This window comes from Macrosteles quadrilineatus, unplaced genomic scaffold (genome assembly GCF_028750875.1).
Source record: "Macrosteles quadrilineatus isolate MER2022 unplaced genomic scaffold, UCM_ALF_1.0 Scaffold_1__1_contigs__length_201487025, whole genome shotgun sequence".
Lineage (NCBI taxonomy): Eukaryota > Metazoa > Arthropoda > Insecta > Hemiptera > Cicadellidae > Macrosteles > Macrosteles quadrilineatus.
Window position 1 is genome coordinate 78,613,495 of NW_026542594.1, and position 25,344 is coordinate 78,638,838.

At 38.5% G+C, this 25,344-nt stretch overlaps 1 protein-coding gene across 1 annotated transcript in view; it reads left to right on the top strand.

Moving 5' to 3' along the window:
• LOC128998181 (another transcription unit protein) overlaps positions 1-23,724 on the top strand; it is a 111,414-nt gene extending 87,690 nt beyond the window's left edge. Inside the window, exon 10 of the mRNA XM_054424200.1 lies at positions 23,474-23,724. Within this exon, the coding sequence (XP_054280175.1) occupies positions 23,474-23,724 (251 nt within the window). The remainder of the gene's footprint in view (positions 1-23,473) is intronic.
• Positions 23,725-25,344: the final 1,620 nt, after the last annotated feature.

Genomic DNA, 25,344 nt, shown 5'->3' on the forward strand with positions numbered 1-25,344 from the left:
AACCAAGTCAGCTGCCCACAGGTCGTCTATGTAGAGAGTGACGATTTTACGTTTTGGAAACTTTTTTGTTACTGGTCGATGAAGCTCTAGTGCCTCTTCAAATTTGACATCAGCGATTCCTGATACAGACGCTTTTGTGAACGTGCTCTTCTCGCGTAAGCATTCAACACACCGGCCTCTTAACCGCCACTTGTTGTTAACCGTCTTAATACGTTCCACATTGGTCGAAGTGGTTTTCCTTTTACACTTGGCACAATAAAATACGTATACCATTTCGAGCTTATAATAAGAGTACTTATAGTGATATAAGCACAACATGAGTGAATTGCACAGGCACACCATTCATCTGTCTGAAGGGCAGAAACGTAAGCTTCGTATCGCCTATAAGAAACGGAGAAGTGCTATAATTGGGCTGACGAGTGACGACATAGGTCGTGGTGGAACGGACCATATCCTGTTAGACAGTGTCCAGCATAAGGCTATTGAGAAAGCTAGACGAAACCAAACAGGCATTCGGCTGAACCTCAGCTACGACCAGTTATTGAAAAATAAACAGGGAGGCCTCCTGAAAGAAGTGTTGGAATTTGTGGAGGGTGCCGTTCCTGGTGGAAAACGTTTCATCTCACCTGTTGTCAGAAGACACCTAGCACCGATGCTGAAGGAAAGGTTCATTCCATGGTTGAAGCATTTGATTGACAATGAGTTGGACACGATAATAGACAAGGATCCCAAGGGCGCTGGTTTGAAAAGATGTATCAACAGGAAATTGGATGCTTTACTATTACAAAAAAACGGATAAACCCCTTAACGCTTGGTGACCTCGAACGATGGGCCAAAGTGTTGGGATTGAAAGGATTTCGAGGTGTTTTCATGCGTGAAGTTTTGCCAGAATCCCCATGGGAAATGGAATGTGGTATTTTGAATCTCGGTGACTTGGACTCGAATGGTACACACTGGACCTGTTATATCAAAATGCATAATGGTAAAAAGCTGTATTTCGATTCATTTGGCAACGCTCCACCACCAATTGAACTTGTGAAGTATTTAGGCGAGCGTGATTTGCTTTATAATGATATGCGAGTACAGGAGTTTGAAGACCCTCCTATTTGCGGTCATCTCTGCCTTGAAGTTCTGAAGCGATGTTCAAACGATGATACAAATTGGAACACGATCATAAACACTTTAAGAGATGACAAATACTCATGGCAATCTTGGTGGGGCAAATTATAAGTGTACCATGCCACTATTAAAACTTAGAGGTACAAGCTCTCGCGTCACTCTCCACTTGGAACACCCAATCCATCTGGAAGAGAACGTGAAGCATCGTATGGCACTTGTTGCATTCTTTACAGACAACAATATTTACAACGTCCGTGATGAAGCAAATATTTTCTTCTGGGATAGTGATGTTCATGCAATACCGAATCCTCTCACTTTCACAAGAGGTTACTGGACGGTTGAGTCTATGGAAGCTACTGCGAAGGACTACATAAAATCCTTGAGCTTAAACGTTGATCCTACTAAATTTAGACTGAGTAAAAATGGTGTTTTTCTTTCTGTGTACTCGCCATTGAAGTTCTATATGGATCCAGCGTGCTGCAAGTTGTTTGGTTTTGATCCTCCAACAAAAGAAAAACAGAAGAGAGCTGACAGTAGCTTATACCACATTGAGAACCAAACAGTGACAGGAACAAGACCTCCAAAGTTGAGGGCAGTAGATACCACGGAGATACACTGCAATATAGTGCACAACAGTCTCGTCAACCACGACATACATGATCACAAACATGCGGAAACTGAACTGCTATACACGTTCTTCCCTCAAGTTCCACATGGGTATAAGATATCTGAACAACCAAAGGAAAGGTTATATGTTGATTTGAAACCTGGGTTGACAACAGTTCACTGCATAACAGTCAACATACTTGATCACGATAACAACCCGATACTCAATAGTAATGTTGAAAACCTGGTGTACTTGGACTTGGTATCATTATAAGAGCATCATGATGTCTATATTTAAATTCAATCGGTTCGGAGAAGAACTGGCTGACAGCAGTACTAACCAAAATAGCATTTCAACAGATAAGTTAAATGAAAAACTTTCATCGTTGGAATTCACTTGCATGCATGATACAGATTCAAAGATCAGTAACATGAAAAGAGAATTTATTTCTCAGGTAGATAACTTGTTTAATAAGGCAAAAAAGGATCTGGCCTCCATTGTAAACAAACAAGTCGGGTTCGAGAAACATTATATTAGTGCCAAGAACAAAAGGATAGTAAAAGTTGCAAAAGCTATAGATAAGGCTGATGTGGTTGTTAAAGAACAGCTTGAAGAAGTAAATGATAAAGTTGATGGTATTTTAAAAGGTCTTGAAGTCACAAATGACTGTATTCAGATCAAAGGAGGTAGAAAGATCTGTGGCATCAGTCGCAGCAACAGTGCATATGATGCCATTAACGGAGTTGAATTCTCAGAGCTATCTAAACGTCTACACAGAGTCGAGACTGTGATCAGTACAACTGATGCAAACACACTTACTGTTTAAATCAACAGGGTGAGACATTAGGCTGTCAAGGAGTTTCCTATGAAACCAACCAAGTGGTGTTATAAGTAAAGACAATGGAAATAAACGTCTACTGTAGAGATGGTGAAAGGGCGGAAGATGGTGTTTTCCCAAAACCACTTCGTTGCTTGATCGTTGGTCCATCAGGATGTGGAAAAACGAATTTACTGCTTAACCTCATATACAACAAAGATGGTATAGCTTTTAAACATCTCTACGTGTTCAGTCGATCAATAGAACAACCAGCATATCTTGATTTAAAAAAGCACTATGAAAGAGTTCAGAAAAACCTCGGTTGCAAAATAGCATTCTTCTTCTCTGATTGTTCCGACTTGGTTCCATTGGATGAATGCAAACCAAATTCACTGGTTGTGTTTGATGACTGTTTACTTGATGAGCAATCAAAAATCAAAGACTATTACATCAGAGGTCGTCACAAAAATATATCATGTATATACCTGAGTCAGAGCTATGGTCGTGTCGATATGCAAGTAATCCGTAACAACCTAAATCTGCTGTGTGTGTTTCAACAGAACAAGCATTACTTGACACGTATTCATGAGGATTTTGTCAGTTCCGATATGTCGTTATCTGAGTTTGAAAAGCTCTGTCGTCGGTGTTGGCAGGAACAACATGGATTTGTAACCATCAATACCACTAAAAAAGCACACTCTGGAAAATATAAATGCATGCTGAAGAAAACTATATTTACAACCTCAAAGTGAAATGTCACATCTTAAGCTAGAAACGATATATCACGTTTTTTGATTGAAATGTTGTTTTTATACTAGAAACGTTATATCACGTTTTTTGAATGAAATATCGTTTTTTGATGGATATGTCGTTTTTATACTAGAAACGTTATATTACGTTTTTGAATGAAATATCGTTTTTTGATGGATATGTCGTTTTTATACTAGAAATGTTATATCACGTTTTTTGATTGAAATGTCGTTTTTCGACGATATGCCAACTTTATACTAGAAACGATATATGTCGTTTTTTCTGACGTTGTATAATATAAGTGAACACAGGTTATGATGGATGCAAAAGCTGCTAAGCGACTTGAAGCGATCGAGAGTAACCTGATGAAAAAGTTTCATGACGCTGAATTGGAAGAGCAAAAACAACGTGAACAAAAACTTAAAGAGATATCAGTTGTATCGTCTCCAACAAAAAGTCCATCCACCACAATCAATACAAGAGATGTCCAAAAACAACCGTTGACTGTCACCAAGGCAAAGCAACTAGAAAATGTAAAAAATAGACTTCAACAACAATTTGCTAACGTACACATTTTAGAAAGAGAGGAACAACGAGAAAGGGAAAAGAAATATCAAACCATTACCGATGCAATAAAAGAGAAAAAAGAAAAAGATGATCTATTAGAACAAAAGACAAAGGAGTGGTTGAAAAAGCAAAAATACAATCAAATGGTTGCTCGCTTTAGACCAAGAGTATACAGTACACCAGATCGTAAACAAATTCCCTTCGATAACGAAGATGAAGTGGAACCTGAAAACGTTCAGAACAAATCAATCAGGCAGTTGGTGGACTCAAATGTAATCAATTTGGGCAGTGTTGGTGCGAGATACTTACCTCGTGCAAGTGATTCACAGTTTGGTATTTATTATGATGTGACGAGTGAACGTTTGAAAATTGGATCAGAACCAATCACCTTTAATTACGATGATATAGTGATGTCAGGTAAAAGTTTTGTCGGCAGTGAAGGTCTTTGGAAACTCTTGACGAATAAAGGTTTTGTTAAGTCTGATGAGTACACATCTGACGATTGGAATTCATACAAGGAAATTCTGTTGACATCCAACTCGTTGTATCAAAAGAACGATCCCTCGACTAGACGACCGAAATCAAGTCAGGGTCAAAAGTGGAAACAGATGATCAAACCCATTTGGGATGAGATGAATAAATCCGCAACCCCAACTACATCAACACCCACAGAGACAGTTGGGTCTGGGTTGAAACGGTACGATGACAAAACACCAATCGAATATCGGTACATAAAGGATTTAAACGAACTGATCAGTCGGCTCAATTTCATACACGCTTAGGAGGCTGCTGGAAACAATAACTTTCACAACGAGAAACTGTCAGTCGTGAAATTCATATACGACCGCATGCAGGAGCTAATCGAACGACCAAACGGATTGAAGTATCTCATACGCTGTCTGTCAGCGTTACCTGAACACGCTATTCAAGGATCGGGGTTGTTGAACAACTTAATCAATAGTTTACCGTTTGAGCTACACGCTCCACGTAATTGGAATCTTGATACGTACAATTATTGCGGACCTGGTACGAAGCTATCTGATCGCCTGGCTCGTGGTGACAAAGGAGTCAACCCCTTAGATGAGGCGTGCAAGAAACATGACATATGGTATCGGGATCATAGGCGTGCCGAAGACCGATGGGTGGCAGATAAGAAATTGCAAGACGCTGCTTGGAATAGGGTCACGTCTTCTGACGCCGATCTAAACGAACGCGCTGTCGCACTCGGTACCACCGGTGCAATGTGGATGAAGCGCAAACTCGGTCTCGGCCTAGGAACGTCTGTATGTATATAAGTGAGAGAAAGAGTACAACATGGAAAACACATGGACGATTCTTTCTCGGGAAGCGAAAGCACCTAAGGGTGTTCTCACAGACGAGTTCGTTATGAAATACGCTAAGGAGCTCGACTGGGGTCTCCTATCCGAAAACTACGATTTCAGCATCGACATGTTACGCACGTATTTCCATCGCGTAAACTGGTATGCCGTACTGAAGAGGACAAAGTTCGATGAGAGCTTCCTCCGGGAAATGGCTATAAACTTTAACGAGTGCTGGTATGTGGTCAGCAAATATCAAACACTGTCTGAATCATTCATACACGATTTTGCAGGCAACGTAGATTGGTACTACATCATAAAGTATCAAAACGTGTCCAAGGAATTCCTTGAAGAACACGAACATAATCACGGATTTAATACACGGTTCTTGAGTTCGCTACTGAGCATGAGGCCTAAAGAGTAAAATCGTAATGTTAACATAGTATATTTTTTTTCAGCCTATATTAAGTAACCAACACAAATGGATGCTACATACAATCAGTTTTCAAGCGGTGTGGTGAAGAGCGAATACCGCTCTGTCATGCCGGTGTCTGAACTCAATTTCAACACTCCAAATAATTACACGGTTTTCAAACTCGATCACGGTGACACGTTTTACGATTCAGGAATACAATTTCACATTTGTGGTAAAGTCGTCAAGAAATCTGACGGGGCTGCTTATGCCGATAAAACAAACATTAAACTCATAGACAATTTCGCACCGTTTCTGTTTACTCGAATTGAACTCAAGAAACATAACACCACAATCGACACTGTCGACTATCCTGGTGTCACAAGCACGGTCAAGGGAATCCTCAACTATTCCAGTTCGAACAAGAACTCTTTAGCAAACTGTGGTTTCGTATCCACGTTCACTGGTGGAGGCAACTTCGAAGTAATCGGTACCCTTGCACACCTCGGTCTCGGCTTCTTCGATCATCTACGGTATCCTATGTACAAAGGCGGATTCGAAGTCGTATTCACCCGTGCTGAAGATAACGATGCACTATTCGTTTGGAAAGGATCAGCCGCAACAGATACAATACCAGAGGACGGAAAAGTCGAAATCAAATCTTTCGTTCTTCGAGTTCCGTTAGTCGAGTATACGGCCACCAGCAAGATTCAATTGATCGATGGGTTAACCCGTTTGAGTGATCATAGTAAATTGGTATACAACTATTACCAGTGGCAGTGTATTGAAAAGAAAGGTGTTTTCGGGGCCTCTTTCAACTTCGATATCACAAACGTTTATAGAAATGTATACAACCCGAAATTTGTCATTGTGGGGTTGCAAACTAGCCGTTGGAATGATCAGAAGAAAATTCCCTCCCGTTTTGATAGTTGCAACATAAAAAATGTCGCAGTGAAAATAAACGGAGAACGTTATCCTCAAGAAATGCAGAACATACACATCACTGAAGGCAAATGGAGACTGTTATACGAACAGTTGGTCAGATATCGTCTGGTGAACTTTGGAGACACCAATGTGTTTGTATCTCCTTCAGAGTTCAAGAATGATTATCCACTGTTGGTGATAGACACTCATCTCCACCCAATGAGCACAGATCGCTCGAGAAGTGACATCCAGATTGAGTTAGATTTCGTAAATGCTATCGCGACCGCGCAAGCCGATGCCGGAACAACAGCATACGTAGTCGTGGTCTCTGAAACTGGATTCAGTTATGACATTTCAAGAAACATCATTAGGCAACTGTAAACAATTTCTAGGAGATCGCTGTAAGAAAATAAAAACAAACAAAAATATTATTTTTGCCTCAGAGGAATGAGGCAAGGGTTGGAATTGTCTCCATAAGGTCTATATTAAACCCCCAGCACAGGACAAACATACATACTCCATGTGAGGGATTGGAGAACACCTCCGGATTTTGTGGGGAGGTATTCCCATAAGAGCCCATATAAACTCCGGGAGTAGGACACAGATATATATACTACTAGGGAAAGTGGTGGTGGGTCTTCGTTACCTCCCGATTTTGACTCCCATAAGGGTCTTTATTGGATCCCAAAGTAGGACGAACATATATACTCTACTGGCTGGAAGGGAGGGAGCTTGAAAATGGGCAAATCTCTAGTCTACTGGGGAATTTTCCAGAAACGACTTTTCGATGAGTGGAAGAGTAAACAGATGTGAATCCCTGGTCTGTCGGGGTTGATCCAGAACCGGCTTTTCCCTACTACTCGCGATTATTGATCGTCGGTATGACTCGCGGTCATGGCGCGATCGTTGGTATGACTCGCGGTCACGGCGCGATCGTCGGTAGGACTCCACGGTCACGGCGCGATCGTCGGTATGACTCCGCGGTAACGGCGCGAACGTCGGTAGGACTCCGCGGTCACGGCGCGATCGTTGATATAACTCCGCGGTCACGGGGTTATCGTCGGTATGACTCGCGGTCACGGCATGATCGTCGGTATGACTCGCAGTCACGGCGCGATCGTCGGTATGACTCGCGGTCACAGCGCGATCGTCGGTATGACTCCGCGCTCACGGCGCGATCGTCGGTATGACTCGTGGTCACAGCGCGATCGTCGGTATGACTCGCGGTCACGGCGCGATCGTCGGTAGGACTCCACGGTCACGGCGCGATCGTCGGTATGACTCCGCGGTAACGGCGCGAACGTCGGTATGACTCGTGGTCACAGCGCGATCGTCGGTATGACTTCGCGGTCGCGGCGCGATCGTCGTTATGACTCCGCGGTCAGTCGGTATGACTCGCGGTCACGGCGCGATCGTCGGTAGGACTCCACGGTCACGGCGCGATCGTCGGTATGACTCCGCGGTAACGGCGCGAACGTCGGCAGGACTCCGCGGTCACGGCGCGATCGTCGATATAACTCCGCGGTCACGGGGTTATCGTCGGTATGACTCGCGGTCACGGCATGATTGTCGGTATGACTCGCAGTCACGGCGCGATCGTCGGTATGACTCGCGGTCACAGCGCGATCGTCGGTATGACTCCGCGGTCACGGCGCGATCGTCGGTATGACTTCGCGGTCGCGGCGCGATCGTCGTTATGACTCCGCGGTCAGTCGGTATGACTCCGCGGTCACGGTGCAATTGTCGGTCCAATAATCGCGGCCACGGCGCGATCGTCGTTATGACTCCGCGGTCACGGCGTAATCGTCGAAATGACTTCGTCTCCTGCGTTCGCGGACTTATCGCTCGCAATAACGGCGTTATCGGCACTCGCGAAGCGGAAAAATCGCCGACGATCGGACCAAATCCCGTCCCGAAAAATTCCCGAGTCAAATGTAATCCCGTCCCGATAATCGGGAATATTTTTTTCCCGAAAAATTCCCGAAAAATTCCCGAAATTTCGGGACCCGTCCATCCCTAAATCTTAGTATAAAATGTTTCCTTGGTCTAGAAAAAAACTATTTTATACCTCATACAAATGTTTGTAAAGGATTTAAGTTCAAATCTGAGGTCCAGGGTTGGTGTTCCTTAACTCACTATCCACCAAGATGATAACAAGTAATTTTGGTACAAATCGGCCACTAAATTCGAGTTGAGCTTTAAAATATTTGCCTCATCAATATTATTGTAGTGGGGTTGTATAGTTGTATAAAGTGGCATAATATTTCAGTTCTGGGGGCGAGCATGCCACTTAAGGTGGTGATAATATATATATCCAAGAATGTAAAACCGCCCAGATCCCAAATTTTTAAGGACCTGGGTCGTCTGTAATGACGTCATAAGATGGCGGCTGTTAGAGGATGCAGGGTCGCCATGAATTGGTTATAACAACACCCAAATGTCAGAACCGATTTTAATTAAATTAACATACAAGTGCTTGAATACATTATCTCGACCCAGGCTGTCAACGGTCGAGTTTGAACAAGTCGTTTCAAAGTGGCGGACGTTAATAACTAAAATAATAAAAATGCTTCAGTGTTTTGTTTTCTCAGCTTTTCCAGAGATCTGGCAGCAACCTTTTCATTTTCCTTGCAATCACAGGTTGTGATGCCGTCTCTGCATTTCATGAGGTAGGTGAAATACCCCCACCACTGCAAACCTGCAGACTAAGTGAGGTTCCATTCTCCTGATTAGATTTTCAATTAAATCTATTTCAATAACATTAGGTTTCATGAGTACCTAGGTTTGCTACTACAGGGAGGGTAGTACAGTGAGTTTTTATTAATAGAATATTAATAGCTTAGTTTAAAATAAATAAATTTGCCAAGTTTGATCAAAATATATTCATAAACAAGCAAACTACAACAGTTTACTTTTTCTCTGTGAGAATATGAGAATTATAATTTAATTTTTTTTAATTTTCTCAGTAACCAATAACTATACAAAAACACTTCAATATTATATTATTTGTTTGTTTAAGCTCTTCAAAATGGTTTAGAGATAAATTGGGGAATTTCATGTTTTGAGGGTCAAACATCAGAAAAACCAATTTTTACCCCATTAATCCCCCCAAAACCCCGTTTCTATGGTCCTATGATCAAGCTGGTTATCGAACTTGTTCGAGAAATTGTAGGTTTTCACGTTTTTACTAAACTTCAAAATTGGATAATTTTTCCTTGAGTTATCGTGCTAACAGACTATATCCAACTACTTACAGGGTATTTAAATATTTAAATACAGGGTGTTCAAAAAGGGTAGGTACACAAATTATGAAGTAATTCCTTGGGTAAAAAAGAAGATAATAAAGAACACATTTTTTTTACAAAATCGTTTCATAAACCAGATATCTATCATTTTGTATTTTTACATCAACATTTTTATCCTTGGATTATTTTGACCAAACTTTATGAAACTCAGTATGTATGTAAAGGTAGAAGATAGCAATGCTAGGAAAAAAATTACCTTGGTCCAGCTCAAAATTTCTTAATGGCGGCTATTTTAATTTTTTAAATCAAAATTACAGAAAAATAGCTGATTTTAGGAAAAAAGCGTCAGGTAAAATTTTATTTACCATATACAATTTTCTATCAAATGCCATTAAGTTCAAAAATATCGTAAGAGAAATGGCTGAAATATCACGATTTTAGTTGATGAGGCAGAATAAGGCTAAGCTAGTCAGGTTTGCCTCATTTTATTACAACTAAAAATCCTAATATTTCAGTCATTTTTATTCGACTTTTTTTTCATTTAATTTCAAACAATCTTTATTCATTTTTAACACATATTTACAGTACATTGAACAGTGTCGATAAGTGATTCATATTAAAACTCAAAACTGTTTTCTAACTTATTTATACTATTTCTTCACCATAAAAAAGAAGGTTATTTATACTATTACAATAGAAATTCTTAAAACAAAAAACAATCATGAATAAAATAGGAAATAAGTCAAATAATCTAAATTTTTGAACTTGAAGTTAGAATATCTGTAACGAAGAGATTTTGTTAAAGATGATAGTCTTTATTTTCTTTTTATTTTGATCCAAGGAATCTCTTCGTAAATTTTGTCCCTACCCTTTTTGAACACGCTGTATACATGTGCCCGTTAGCAAGAAAAATCAAGCAAAAATCATCCGATTTTTATGAAATTTGGTACAAACAGGTAAACCTCCGTTTCTTCAAACAAGTTTGCGAACCAGCGTGATCAGACCATGGGAACGGGGTTTATGGGGTAAAAATTGGGGTTTCTCTTGTTTTACCCTCAAAACATGAAATTCCATGATTTATCTCTAAACCATTTGGAAGAGCTTAAACAAACAAATAATTTAGTATATTGAAGTGTTTTTGTACAGTTATTGGTTACAGAGAAAACTAAAAACTACAGAGAAAAATTGGAAACTTAAAAATAAACTTAAAACTAACTTAAAACTTAAAGATTGGAAACTTCCCACGTTATTTATACCTAATTAATAAGTAAACTGTTGTAGTTTGCTTGTTTATGAATATATTTTGATAAAATTTGGCAACTTTATTTACAGTAGACCCAGCGTACCTTAACCTTAACCGACCTCGTATCTGATGTTGTAGAAATAGCAGAGTTGAGCTGCAGTGGTAATTACTCTGATTATATAAAATAATTTAGACAGATAGTTAACATGAAACTAATTTAATTGAGAATAAGATAGAATACTGAATGTAAACAGGTCAACTATAAACAAACTCATAACAATATAGAAATATAACATAAACCATATGTTATAACAAATTAGGCAGGCAATGTGAATATGTAAGTTAGACATTACAACATCCTCCCAACTTGCATATTCCTTGCTCCTTGATACATTTCATGAGCTTGTCTTTATTGAGTGCCTTAGTCAGAGAATCAGCCACCATACTAGTTGTGGGTGTGTAAACAAACTTAACTTTCTTCATTTGAACCTTTTCACGTATAAAATGATGACGCACATCAATGTGTTTTGTTCTTGACTGATAAGCACCATTCATAGCGAGGTTCTTTGCTGCTTGATTGTCCACATATATTGTCATAGAACTTGATGATGAGACTATTTCATTAGACAATCCTTTAAGCTGTTGACAAAGCTATTGTAGGTTGCTTTTTTGTACACCAGGAAATAGCACCTTTACATTTGACAAAAACGTAGCCTGTACTTGATCTTCTATCATCAGAGTCACTAGCCCAGTCCGAATCACTATAACCAATTATATCTTCATGTTCGTTGCCATCAAACGTTATACCTTTGTCCAACGTTCCTTTCAAGTATCGAAGAATTCTTTTTACTGCTTCCCAGTGAGGCACTCCAGGATTCTTGTTAAACCTACTCACACAGCTGACGGCATATGAAAGATCTGGACGTGAAACTTGAGCAGCAAATAATAAACTTCCTACTGCTTCTTGATATGGTACATTCTTCATTTTTTCCGCTTCTTCTACAGTTTTTGGTGATTGCTCTTTGGATAGTCTTTCTCCAACATTTATTGGAATAGAAACAGGGTTGCATTGATCCATGTTGAATCGTTTCAGTACACTTTCAAGGTAGGCTCTTTGATCGATGAAAATCTTCTTGTTTTTCCTATCCCGGGTTATTCTAAATCTCAGAATAAACTTTGCTGTCCCCATATCTTTCATCTTGAACTCTTTCTTTAGTTGTGTTTTAAGGATTTCTTTGAGATGTTTATCATTGTGAAAAATAAGCAAATCGTCCACCCAGACTGTAACGATTAACATCCTCCCATTTTTCACCCTGTGATAAACGCAGGAATCAAAGTTTGACTGAGCCAGTCCTATTTTTGTCAAACATGAGTGAAGTTTCTTATTCCACACACGACTGGCTTGTTTGAGACCATATATGCTCTTTCTTAATCGGCAAACTTTGTTTGGTTCTTGATGAGATCTTTCAGGTTGATTCATACATATTTCTTCGGTGAGGTCTCCTTGAAGAAATGCAGAGACAGCATCCATTTGGTCTAATTCAAGGTCCTTTTCGGCAGCTAATGCTAATAAATAGCGTACAGAGCTGTAACGCACAACAGGAGAGTAAACTTCATCATAGTCTATGCCTTTGCGTTGAGCACATCCTTTTACGAGTCTTGCTTTGTGGCATATGACGTTTCCATCTGCATCTCTCTTGGTTTTAAATACCCATTTAGAGTTTAAAGCCTTCCTTCCTGGTGGAAGGTCTGTAAGCTCCCAACTATTATTTTGTACCTGAGATGAAAGTTCCTGATTCATGGCTTGTACCCACAATTCCCTATCAGGGCTTTCCATCGCTTCCTTCAGGGTTGTTGGATCGTTGCTATATTGATCATTCTCAGCATGAAAAGTTACATAATCCCCGAGAGATTTGGGAGGTTGACGGACTCTCTGAGGTCGATCACTGGATACTGGCAGCGGATTTTCTTGAAGTTCAGAATTTTCATTGACTTCAAAGTCAGAATCTGCTGGGTCATATTCAGATTCTTCGGGTACTACTGCAGGAACATTTAAATCTTCTGGAGGAATGTAAAACATGTAATCCTCTTGTTCCCGGTCATTTTTCAGCAAAATACTACCTTTTTCACATTCAGAAAATGTAACGTCTCTTGAAATCAGTACAGATTTTGTTCTCGGATTGTAGAGACAATAGCCTTTTGTTGTAGAGCAATATCCTACTAAAATGCACGGTGTCGATCTTGCATCCAGTTTCTTAAGATTTGGTGCCGGAACATGTGCATAAGCTTTGCAACCAAATGTCTTCACGTGAGAGAGGGTTGGCTTTTGGCCTGACCACAATTCTTCAGGAGTTGAAGATATTGTCCTACTCGGTGAGAGGTTTAACAGGTAAGTAACAGTGTTAACTGCTTCAGCCCAAAAACATTTAGGCATCTCGGAGTCAAGCAATAAACATCGGGCACGATCCATTAGTGTGTGGTTTAATCGCTCAGCTTTACCATTTTGCTGTGGCGTATAACTGCAGCTAGTCTGATGCACAATACCTGTTTTCTCATAAAACTCAGAAAATATTAAATACAAATTAATACAAATTTATATGAACACAACTCTTGATACATGTTTATTTCATAATAATAAAAGGTAAACATTGAATTATTTACAATATGAAATTATTCCAGTCATATGATTAATATTAAAGTAAAAGATAGATTCTTGGAATATATAACAATTCCTCCCTACTTATTTAAGAAGATCGTTCATTTATAAGTTCATCCTTTTAATCGGTTTTCTGATTCTCATTGAACGGCGAATGTTAGGGACATCTGGTTGTGAGGTTGCATTTGACCCTTCAGCGTCTTGTTGTATGATTGTACTCGGCTCTTCGGCCTCTTGTCGGCTGCTTGTACGATTGCTTGTACTTGACGCTTCATTGTTAGTTATAGGGCTTTTTGCCTCACTATCAGGCATTGAGTTTGTTGTAGGACTCAAAGTTTCAGTGTCCGTAGTTCCTTCCCAGCTCGGGGTGCTACTTGAGACATTTTCTGTATCATGTGACCTTTCTGAATTGCCTTTTGATTTTCTTAACATGCCGTACCTTGTATGTCCCACGAATGAAGGTTGTCTTGAACAATTTTGATTGGTATTTTGGAATATTAAAGTTCGATGAGTTGGCGTAGGTGGTACTTTGGCTATTTGGTCGCATCGGTTGTTTGAACTTTCTTGCCTTGTTTGCTTCAATGAGCTAGGTAGATGGCTTTTGTAATGAGTAGGATCTTTTGGCACTTCACAAGCTCGAAGCTGATTGAAGTGACGTTTTATCACATACCCATCATCAAGTTCCACGAGGTAGTGAAGTCGCCCCAGCCTTTCCACCACAGTTCCAAATTTCCACAGAATGGATCCTACGTAATTTCTTGATTGTACTCTCTCCCCAATATTGAAATGTTTGTTAAATATTGGTTGTTGGGCCTCATTTTTGTCATCTTCACCAGGCCTTAAGAGATCTAGCTTGGTTCTCAAGTTCCTGCCAAACATTAATTGTGCTGGGGATGCACCAGTACTCAGTGGTGTAGCTCGGTACCGAAATAATAGTGCACATAGTTTTTCATGTAAAGTGCCCTGTTCAAACTGCATGCACCTCAGTTTTTGTCTTGAGTGTTTGGCAAAATCTTTCCGCCTGACCATTAGTAGAGGGGTTTCCTGGTGCAATGAATCGTTGTCTTATTCCTTGGCGTTTGCAGAATGCTTGAAACTATGCTGATTTGAAAATTGTAGCATTGTTACTGACCAATATTTCTGGTAGGCCATGGTGACTGAATATTTCTCTCAGGTGATGAATAGTACTGGTAGTTGTTGGCGCACTTTTTATTGGATATATTTCTGGCCACTTTGATCTGGCATCTACAACAATCAAGAAGTTGTGATTTAGAAAAGGTCCTGCATAATCCATGTGGACTCGCTGCCAGTTGCGTTTTGGTATTTCCCAAACATGGGTAGGGGCCTTCTCTGGGTTTTTCTTATTCTCACAACATGCCTTACAACTTGCCACCATACTCTCAATATCTGTATCAATGTTTTTCCAGTAACAGTAGTTTCTTGCCAGACTCTTCATCCGCACTATTCCTACGTGTGTTGAGTGTAATTCTTGGAGGATTTTAGGTTGTAGCTTATTCGGAATGACAACACGATTTCCTCTAAAAATGATTCCGTCTTGAAGTGATATTTCTGGGTCAGCGACTTCTCCGTTTAGGAGCTTTTCCTTTAAACAAGAGAGTTCTTCATCAAGTGACGTTTCTTTTTCTATGTCTTTAGCCATGATAGTATCGGTTGTTATGCAGTGTATTGTCTCTCTTTGAACAGTGTAATCTTCGTCAACCACATTAATATTCTCTTCTTTTATTGGCAAAGGATGTCTTGAGAGGTAATCTGCATTACAGTGGTCGCTTGACTTTTTGTGTACAATCTCATAATCAAATCCTGAAAGAAAATGAGCGTATCTAAGCATCCTGGATGAAGTCAACAGTGGTAGTTTCTTGTCTGGATGAAATATGGTCATTAGTGGTTTGTTGTCAATGGCAAGAGTAAACTTCCTTCCGTATATATAATCAAACATTTTTTTACACCCCCAATATACAGCAGTTGCTTCTCTGTCCAATTGGCTATAGTTGCGCTCTGCAGCAGTGAGAGATCTGCTGGCAAACACAATAGGCTTCTCTTCATTATTTGGCATTTTATGAGAGAGCACAGCTGATAAGCCAACAGGGCTAGCATCTGTGGCAAGTATCACGGGTAAGTCTGGGTTGTATGGAGTAAGAACTGTGTCACTTGCTATCTCTTCTTTAACACGAGTAAAAGCTTTTTCACATTCCTGGGACCAATGAAAACGTTTGTCTTTCCTTAGAAGCTGGTGTAAGGGATTTAGCACTGTAGATGCATCTTTGATGAACTTTGAATAGTACTGTACTAGTCCAAGGAATTGACGCACTCCTGTGATATTTGATGGGCGGGGAGCATCCTGGATTGCCCTCACCTTTTCTGGTGATTTCTGGATACCATCTTTGCTGATGATATGACCCAGATACTGCACCTTTCTCTCAAAAAACTTGCATTTTTCAACATTCACATGTAGATTGTGTTCTTCCAATTTTTCTAAGACCTTTATGAGCCTGGATTTGCACTCTTCAACAGTGCAGCCTTGTACAACAATATCATCAAAATACGCCACTGTCCCTTCAAGATTTTGTACAACTTGGTCAATAAATTTATGAAATTCATTTGGAGCTGTCTTAATTCCAAAAAACAGTCTTTTGGCTATATATGTACCCTTATGTGTGGTAATTGTCTGGATTTTAGAACTTTCAGAGTCCACTGAAAGATGTAAATACGCCTTGTAAATGTCTAACGTGCAAAAATAGTTTCCATTCCTCATTTTGTTCAGGATGTCCTCTATTCTTGGTATTGGGTAACGACTGTCATGTAGTTGTTGGTTCACAGTTAGTTACCTTGTAGTCCGCGCAAAAACGGACTGATCCATTTGCTTTTGGAATCACAACAATTGGTGTTCCCCACTCAGATTGGTCCACTTTCTCTATTATGTCTTCCTTTTCGAGTTTTTCTAGTTCATTCTCAACAGCTTCTCGAAGGGCATGAGGTACTGGTCTGGGTTTTAAGTACACAGGTCTTGAATTATCCTTTAGTTTTAAAGAGCATGTAAAGTTGGGGGTCTTTCAAACGCTTGAGAATCTTTGCTTGATGGATTTGACAACAGTGTTGGTATCAACCTCTTGTTTCTTCATACTAACAAGATTAATATTGTGTAAGTTAATTTTCAATTTTCGAATCCAATTCCTTCCAAGAATAGCGTTTTTAGGTAGATTTACAATGTATAGGTCTTCTCTGCAAGATCTCCCTTCGTAAGATATGCTTAGGGTACAGACCCCGATTGGTTTGAATATTTGTCCAGTATAAGATCGAAAAAGAGCACTTGTTTTGCAAACTGGAACATGTAAGTCTAGTTTCTTGAAGTCATCATTATTTATTATGCTGACACGGCTTCCAGAATCACACTCAAAACGTTGCTGTTTACCGTTTAGAGATACGTTTATCATCATTCTGTCATCTCCTTCGTCATTCTTCAATACATTTATGATCCGTTGAACGTCGTATTCATATTCACAATCAATTTCATCAATTCTTTTTATATTTTTCTTTGAATACTGTAATTCCTGTATTCGTTTCGTGATACAAACCTTTTCTATGTGTCCATCTTTGTGACAATACCTGCAATTTAGCTCATCTATCAATCGGCAATTTTGTGTTTCATGGTTATTCCTTCCACAGTGCAAACAGACATCTGAAAATCCCAGTCTTTGTAGCCTTTTGTTTTTGTTGTCTTTCTTTTTGCTTGAGTCATTATTGAAATAGTTTATGGTTGATAAATTCTTGTTTTTAGGTCCAATTTTGTTCTTTGTTGCTTTACTGATTTTGTGAATGTCATTTTGATTATTATTAGTATATAAAATCTGGTTGTCAAGTTTTGATGCCTCTATAGCCAAGGCGATTTCTAAGGCTTTTTCAAATGATATTTCACCTAGTTGTAAGAGTTTTTCTCTTATGTCTGAGTCATATAAACCTCTGATGAATTGAGCCCTGAGCATAAGATTTATAACTGATTTTGTACATTTTCCTTCATTACACCCAGATTTGAAATCTGCTGAACAAGCCAGTTGTTTGAGGTCTGTAACATAATTTGTGATTGATTCATTTCCATCTTGTAAACGTGATAAGAATTTGTGCTGTTCTGTAAGTATGTTCTTCTTTGGGCTTAGGTGCTCATTTAGTAATATCAGTAACTCTTTATATGTTTTTGAGTCTGGTTTGTCTGGAGATGTTAGACTACAGATCAGATTGTAGTGCTTAGCACCTAAGCAATTGATTAAAAATAAACCTTTCAATTGTTCTGTCTCTGAATCATTGTCTGTCAATCCTTTTATTTTAAAAAATATTTCTAAACGCTGAGTATAGCTTTCAAACGTTTCCTTACTTTCATCATAAGCATCAAACATCAAGGCATTGCTCTGTAATAGTTCCTTGGTACTATGTTTTGATCTAGGCTGTTCTGTCTGTTGAATTGAATGTTGTGTCATTAATGTCATAAAATTGTTCAAAGTAGATATAAGGTCCTGTATTTCAGTCATTTTCTTCCTCGTCGCCAAATTATTAAATACAAATTAATACAAATTTATATGAACACAACTCTTGATACATGTTTATTTCATAATAATAAAAGGTAAACATTGAATTATTTACAATATGAAATTATTCCAGTCATATGATTAATATTAAAGTAAAAGATAGATTCTTGGAATATATAACAGAAAACTTCTTGCTACAATACTCACCACCTCCATCTGTTCTCAGAGTTTTGATTTCCATCCCAGTTTGATTTTCTACCAGATTTTTAAAAGATTTGAATGTTTCATAAACTTGATCCTTTGTCTTCAAGAAATAAACAAATGTTTTATGGCTAAAATCATCTAGGAAAGTAAGAATATACTTAGAACCAGCAAGAGAATTTACTTCCATCGGTCCAACCAAGTCAGAGTGTACCCTACTTATGTAGTGTTCACTACTTTTACTGCTACTTGGTTGGAAAGGTAGTCGGTGGCTTTTGCCAAGTACACATGATTCACAAGGAATGTCAGGCTTTTTATCAGATAGATTAATTCCATGCACCAAGCCATTTGACAATTTTGTCAGATCGTCATAGTTCAGGTGAGCCATACGTTTATGCCAGAGAATTTGATCATTGCATTTTGCAGTCATGGCTGTGCCTGAAGATGGTTGAACATTTAATTTAAACAAGTTGTTGACCTTGGAAGCTGTGGCAATTACTTCATTGTCACTATTGAAAATCTGAGCTCCTTCGTTGTCAAAAATCACAGTGTTTCCTTTGCTCACAATTTGACTGACAGACAGTAAATTTACATTCAACTGAGGAACATAATATACATTTTGAACTTAAACATCTGATGAAATACCTGAAATATGTACAGAAAGGTTTGCATCTCCAATTGTGTCAGTTACCATAGTGGAATTATTAGCGGTGGTAATACTCAATTGTGGAGATTTCCTTTTATTTTCAAGTGTCACATTGTCAACACATAAATGAGCACTAGCTCCTGAATCTAGATACCAATCATTACTTACATCTGTTGGCATTGAGAAGGCAGCAAAGAGTGAATTGTCCTGTTTAGACTTACAACTGTCTCTTTCATTTCTCGTGCTGATGTTCCTGGATTTGTCACAGTTCCTTGATATGTGACCATAACCGTTGCATTGGAAACATCGAGGACCCTTGTAACCTTTGCTATCTTGACGTTTCTTGTCATCAGTGGGTTTCTTTTGGCTTGAAGTGTTGTGTCTTTGGTTGTTCTGAAAACTTGGTTTTGAATTTTCTCTTCGACAATAACCGTACATCGCAATGCATTTGGAAGATTCATTTTCCACGGATACATCTTAAAGTAGTTTAGTTTTGATTGAATCAGCCGTTATCTTGACACCAGAACTTTCAATACCCATGATCATTGGTTGGAATTGATCCGGTAGTCCAGCAAGTAAAATTGTTCCTACCCACTCATCATCCACTTTCAGACCAATGTTGGTTAGCTTGTGGGCTGTTGATGCAATTTGATTGACATAATCTTCTATGGACTTACAATTTTCTAGCCTTGTTGTTGTTAACAATCGCAGCAAACCAACTCTTCGGGTCAAACCCTTGTCAGAAAATGCCTTTTCTAAATTTTCCCAGGCTTCCTTGGCTGTTTCTGCTGATTGAACATGGACATAGTTAGCTGAATCAATTAGCGAGATAATTTTGGATTTACATTTTGTCACTTTCTTTCTATCTTCTTCAGTTCCCAAAATACAGTCCCAGAGCTCACAATCTTCCAAATATGCTTGAACGGCAACTTTCCATGTATCATAGTTTTCACGGCCTTTCAATTTCTCTATTGAAGGAGGTTGATACATTTTCAAAGTTGGTGAACTTGGACCAAATAATTAGAGAAATTAAAAATCAGTAAACAAGAGGCCCATAACCTGATGTTGTAGAAATAGCAGAGTTGAGCTGCAGCGGTAATTACTCTGATTATATAAAATAATTTAGATAGTTAACATGAAACTAATTTAATTGGGAATAAGATAGAATACTGAATGTAAACAAGTCAACTATAAACAAACTCATAACAATATAGAAATATAACATAAACCATATGTTATAACAAATTAGGCAGGCAATGTGAATATGTAAGTTAGACATTACAACAGTATCAACCGATAATCGGATTATCCGCCTTCGATTGTAAAATAATACAGTTTTTTTTAACCGACCTTGCTTTGAGAGAAGTTTGGTTTAACCGCCGCTTTCTAGGAATCTCGGCAATTCCACTCCCACGCTGGGCGATGAGAACTGAACCATACGCTTATCTCCATAGGATATGACTAAGAATAAGTAATTTTGTATTGATCACAAAAAATATAGCATATTGCCAGTTTGTTATCTTTGCAGAAAATTAATAATATCGTAAAGTGCGTTACGATTTTGAGAACTGATTATCTTATCGCTGGAGTAAACAAACAACGCAACTTGTAGGGAGGGTAGGGAAGGGGTGTTAACAACTCCAAGGTCAAGATAGTTTTTGTGCCTCGAGCCTCCAGTGAGAGGCTATAAATAAACATCCTGTCTTGTAACAAAATGGTTGCTTGTATCTTTAATTTCGACAAAAGGTTCTGTACTGTATTACGATGGATTTGGAAAGCATCAATCAATACATTACAGTACTAAAGTTATTAAAATTGGAATTTTTATTGATTCTTGCATAGTACTATAATATATACCACTGAAAGTAGGCCTATTTGGCTTAACACGTTGGGTGCTGATGGCGGGAATTCCCGCAATTGCTTAACATTGAAATAAATGCAACTTTTATGTTCAAACATGTCGACAGCACAAAGAGTGTTAACCATGTTTTGTGTTTATTTGTAACTTTTCTATCAATACAAAAAAGGAGATAAGAGTAGTTTATTTTATAAATAATGTAAGTATGGCTTCAAAATAATGATTATATAATTCCAAATGAATAGCACTTCATCGTGTTATGATTTTAGGGATCGCCCGTTTTAACCAACCTTTTGAGTTATCCGACCTAGGTCCGGTCCGATTAGAGTCGGTTAATAGGGGGTCTACTGTACTGTTTAAACTAAGCTATTAATATATTACTAGTGCACCTGTTGCTCGAATTCGAGCAATTGCAAAGTATTACAGGCGTTATTTAAAAACTAATAACAGTCATAATTTCTTAATCAACTCACTCGCTCTTGTGTGTGTATCATGGTTTAATATGAACAGCTGTAATTAATAAAAATTATTTGTCTGTTTAAGTAAACAAAATCTTATCATAAGAAATACATTGGGATTTTGATGGCCTGTGGGGCAAAGCCCGAAGACTTTTATGACAGGAATCGGTGAAAGGGGGCGTCTACACAAAAAATACTTAATTTTGACACATCGTTTGTAAAAATCCATCCATTATTGACGGAGGAGTAGTGTTTCGTAGAAAATACCTTCAAGTATTATATATAAGGATTATATAAAAACTCACTTAATTACCCTCCTTGTAGCAGCAAACCTAGGTACTCAAGAAACCTAATGTTATTGAAATAGATTTAATTGAAAATCGTATCAGGCAAATGGAAACTTTCTTAGTCTGCAGGTTTGCTGTGGTGGGGGTATTTTGCCTATCTCATGAAATGCAGAGACGGCATCACAACCTGTGATTGCAAGGAAAATGAAAAGGTTGCTGCCAGATCTCTGGAAAAGCTGAGAAAACAAAACACTGAAGCATTTTTATTATTTTAGTTATTAACGGCCGCCACTATGAGACGACTTGTTCAAACTCGACCGTTGACAACCTGGGTCGAGATAATGTATTCAAGCACTTGTATGCTAAATTTAATTAAAATCGGTTCTGACATTTGGGTGTTGTTATAACCAATTCATGGCGACCCTGCATCCTCTAACAGCCGCCATCTTGATGACGTCATTACAGACGACCGAGGTCCTTAAAAATTGGGGTCTGGGCGGTTTTAGATTCTCGGTCTTGTATATTATAACCACCCCAAGTGGCATGCTCGCCCCCAGAACTGAAATTTCTTAACCATGGCAACTTGTTGAATGCGTGGATGAAGAGAAACTCAAGAAATAAAAGTACCAAAAGAAAAAGAATAACAAGTTTTTTTATGTCATTGTTATCTCTACCTTGAGTGTTGTTATTATTTTATGTACTACTAGCTGTACCCGCGGGCTTCGCCCCGTTTAACTTCATAAGTGAGCTTGTTCGCATGGCTCAATCACGTCCTGGTTGAAGTTCGTTCGCTACGCTCACTCACCTTTAGGTTGGAGCTCGTTCGCTGCGCTCACTTGTCTTCAGGTTAGCTCGTTCGCTACGCTAACTCGGCTCCAGGTTGAAGTTTGTTCGCTACGCTCACTCACCTTTTGGTTGCAAATTAGCTGTTGTCATAAATTAAAAAAAAAATAGTGCTGCACCTTGTTGGTAATCCTTGTAACTTAATTGCTATTGAACATCATAGAACAGAACCAACTTGTTTAATCGAAACAGCTGTTAAGATTCATTAATTCTATTTAAATACGAGTACTCATAAGGTTAACATGGGAAACTCCAGAGCCACTGGGGCGGAGCCCGAGAGTCCGATCAGAATAAAAACAACTTAGTTTTCCTATTCAATGCCTAAAGAATCAGTGTACCAAATTTCAGCCTCCTAGGTAAATGGGAAATGGGAGAATTAGTGATGAGTGAGTGAGTGAGTGAGTCAGTCAGTGAGGGCTTTGCCTTTTATATATTTAGATTATTTTATACTTTTAATGAGTTGTGCAATGTTTATTGTCTCCAATAGGATTTGTTTTCAACTACATGAGTCAGGAACATAATGCTCTGTTCTGAAACAGCATTTACCGGTAATCCATCACTAGCCGTAGCTTACTAGACTTTCTGTTTTGTTTTTGTTCTTTACGTAACTTATTGTAGTAGAGTGATTAGCAAATTTTTTGTAATTTTTAGGGCGCTGTGATTTTAAACCGAACTGAGGTAATTAAGGATTAACTGTGGTTTTCAGTTTTCTGTGGTCTCACTTCTTCCAACTATCCTGGATAATCAAGGTTCTACTGTATGTAGCAAATTGTTATCGGTGATTGGTGTGATTTTGGTACCTAGGCTTCTAGGACAGATTTTCAGCTGTGTTCCCAACAGATGTAATATACTCAGTTGGAATGCTCACTCTACACGATACTAAATGATTATCTATCCTTGATTTGCAGATAACACACTGAAATCATGCTCAAATTTAATTTCAGGTACTAAGTAGTATGTGTTTAACCAAGCGATCCTTTCAGGTGAAAACAAGAGAAATATATACTCTTCTGATGAGGACGGGTCTGATTTGGATACGAGACGTGCAAAGAAGATAGACAAAGCTAAGGCTCTAAAAGCTCTGGACTCGGATGAAGAAGGTAGTGGTGATGCAGAGGGAGAAGGTACAGCTGCGTCTGACTCTGAGGGATCAGAGGGGGGGAAGAGCAGTGGCAGTGGAGGGGAGGGAGAGGGGGGTGACAGTGGTAGTGGTGGGGGAAGTGATGATGACTAAAGCTACTTTAGGCTAAATATTGTTGTACATTATTGTAATTTAAGGTTTTATTGATATTGATCATTTACATTTATAATTCTTAATTTGTGTACTTGTGATAAATTAAAACAAATTCTGATACCCCTAGAAGCCTTATCATTGTTATAATACTCAAAGTATCTCAATCGTGAGTGCAAGGTGTTTCCTGAATTTGTCAATAATCACAGGTGTTTAAGGTTTGAACCGTTGAAGCTGTAAAGAGTCGGTCAGTAGATTACTTGTGAAATGAAAATTAGATTTCTAAACCTCAGTTAAATATGTTTACAAGTTTTCTAAATTGGAATTAATTTTCCCACTCCTGGATATTGATTTATATTAGTACTAGCAGTTACTCGGCGCGCATTGCTGCGCTTAACAACTATTATTTTAAATGGTAATTTGTTCTATTCGATGAATAACAAAGGGTATACCAAAAATAAAAATAGAATATTTTACTTAATTGCCAGTGGATAAACAGTGATTTAGCGAATTTCCCCTATAGGGAATAAGCTATTACTGTAGTAGTCATGGTAAGACCTGGACCCGGGACCGATTTACTTTTTCGTTTTGAGGTCCCTAGAGACCAAAAACACCATCCGTTCAAATTCATATATATGGCGAAAGACTGTGACCATGACCTTAGTGTTGAAATGCTTCAGTCATTAAAAATAATTTAAAAAAGGGTAGGCCTACTACGGTGTATTATTTATTAATATTTTTATATATTTATATATGTGTCCGTTAGCGCAAAAATCATCCGATTTTGATTCAATTTGGTACAAACGTGTAAACCTACGTTTATTCTAACGAGTTCGCTAACCAGCATGATTGGAATATGGGAACAGGGGTTTATGGGGGGTTTTATGGGGCAAAAATTGGTTTTTCCCATTTTTGACCCTAAAAACTTAAAATTTAGCATTTTCTTTCCAAACTATTTTGTAGAGCTTAAAACACAAATAATTTAGTATATTGAAGCGTTATTATGCGCCTAATGGTTACAGAGAAAATTCCAAAAAACTGTAAATTTAAAATTCCCATGTTATTCTTATGGAGAACTAGCAGAGTACCCGTCCTTCGTATGGGGTTGGCATATAAGTTTAAAATGCTTATTGCAGTTATACTCAAGCTTTGCGTTTGCAATAGGGAGGACAAAGTTTGATAAAATTTGCTTCTTTAAATTGACGGTATATTAATGGTATTACACATCTACCATAGCCATTATGTTCTACCACTTCACCCAAACAATAAAGGAAAATAAGATAGGGTCAATTTCCAAAATTGGTAAGTCAGATGGTCAAAACAAAAATAAAAATGTAAGTTGGATAACTGCTCTGACTGTAAAGGTAGAACCTGAAACTTAGACCTGGTACTTAGACTCGTGTTGTTCTGACAATCTTTCTAAAAGTAAAGAAAGTTTTCAAACGTTTAACTCGAATGAGGGAGTTAAAGAGGCCACTGTCGCTAATAATACCAAAATTTACTCTGCGGGTTCTGGGAAAGTTTCTGTGAATCTTAAAAACTTTGGTGAGAGAGTGATATCGAATGTGAGGTATGTACCAGATTTGTCTACAAATTTGATATCTGTGAGCAAAATAGCTAGTA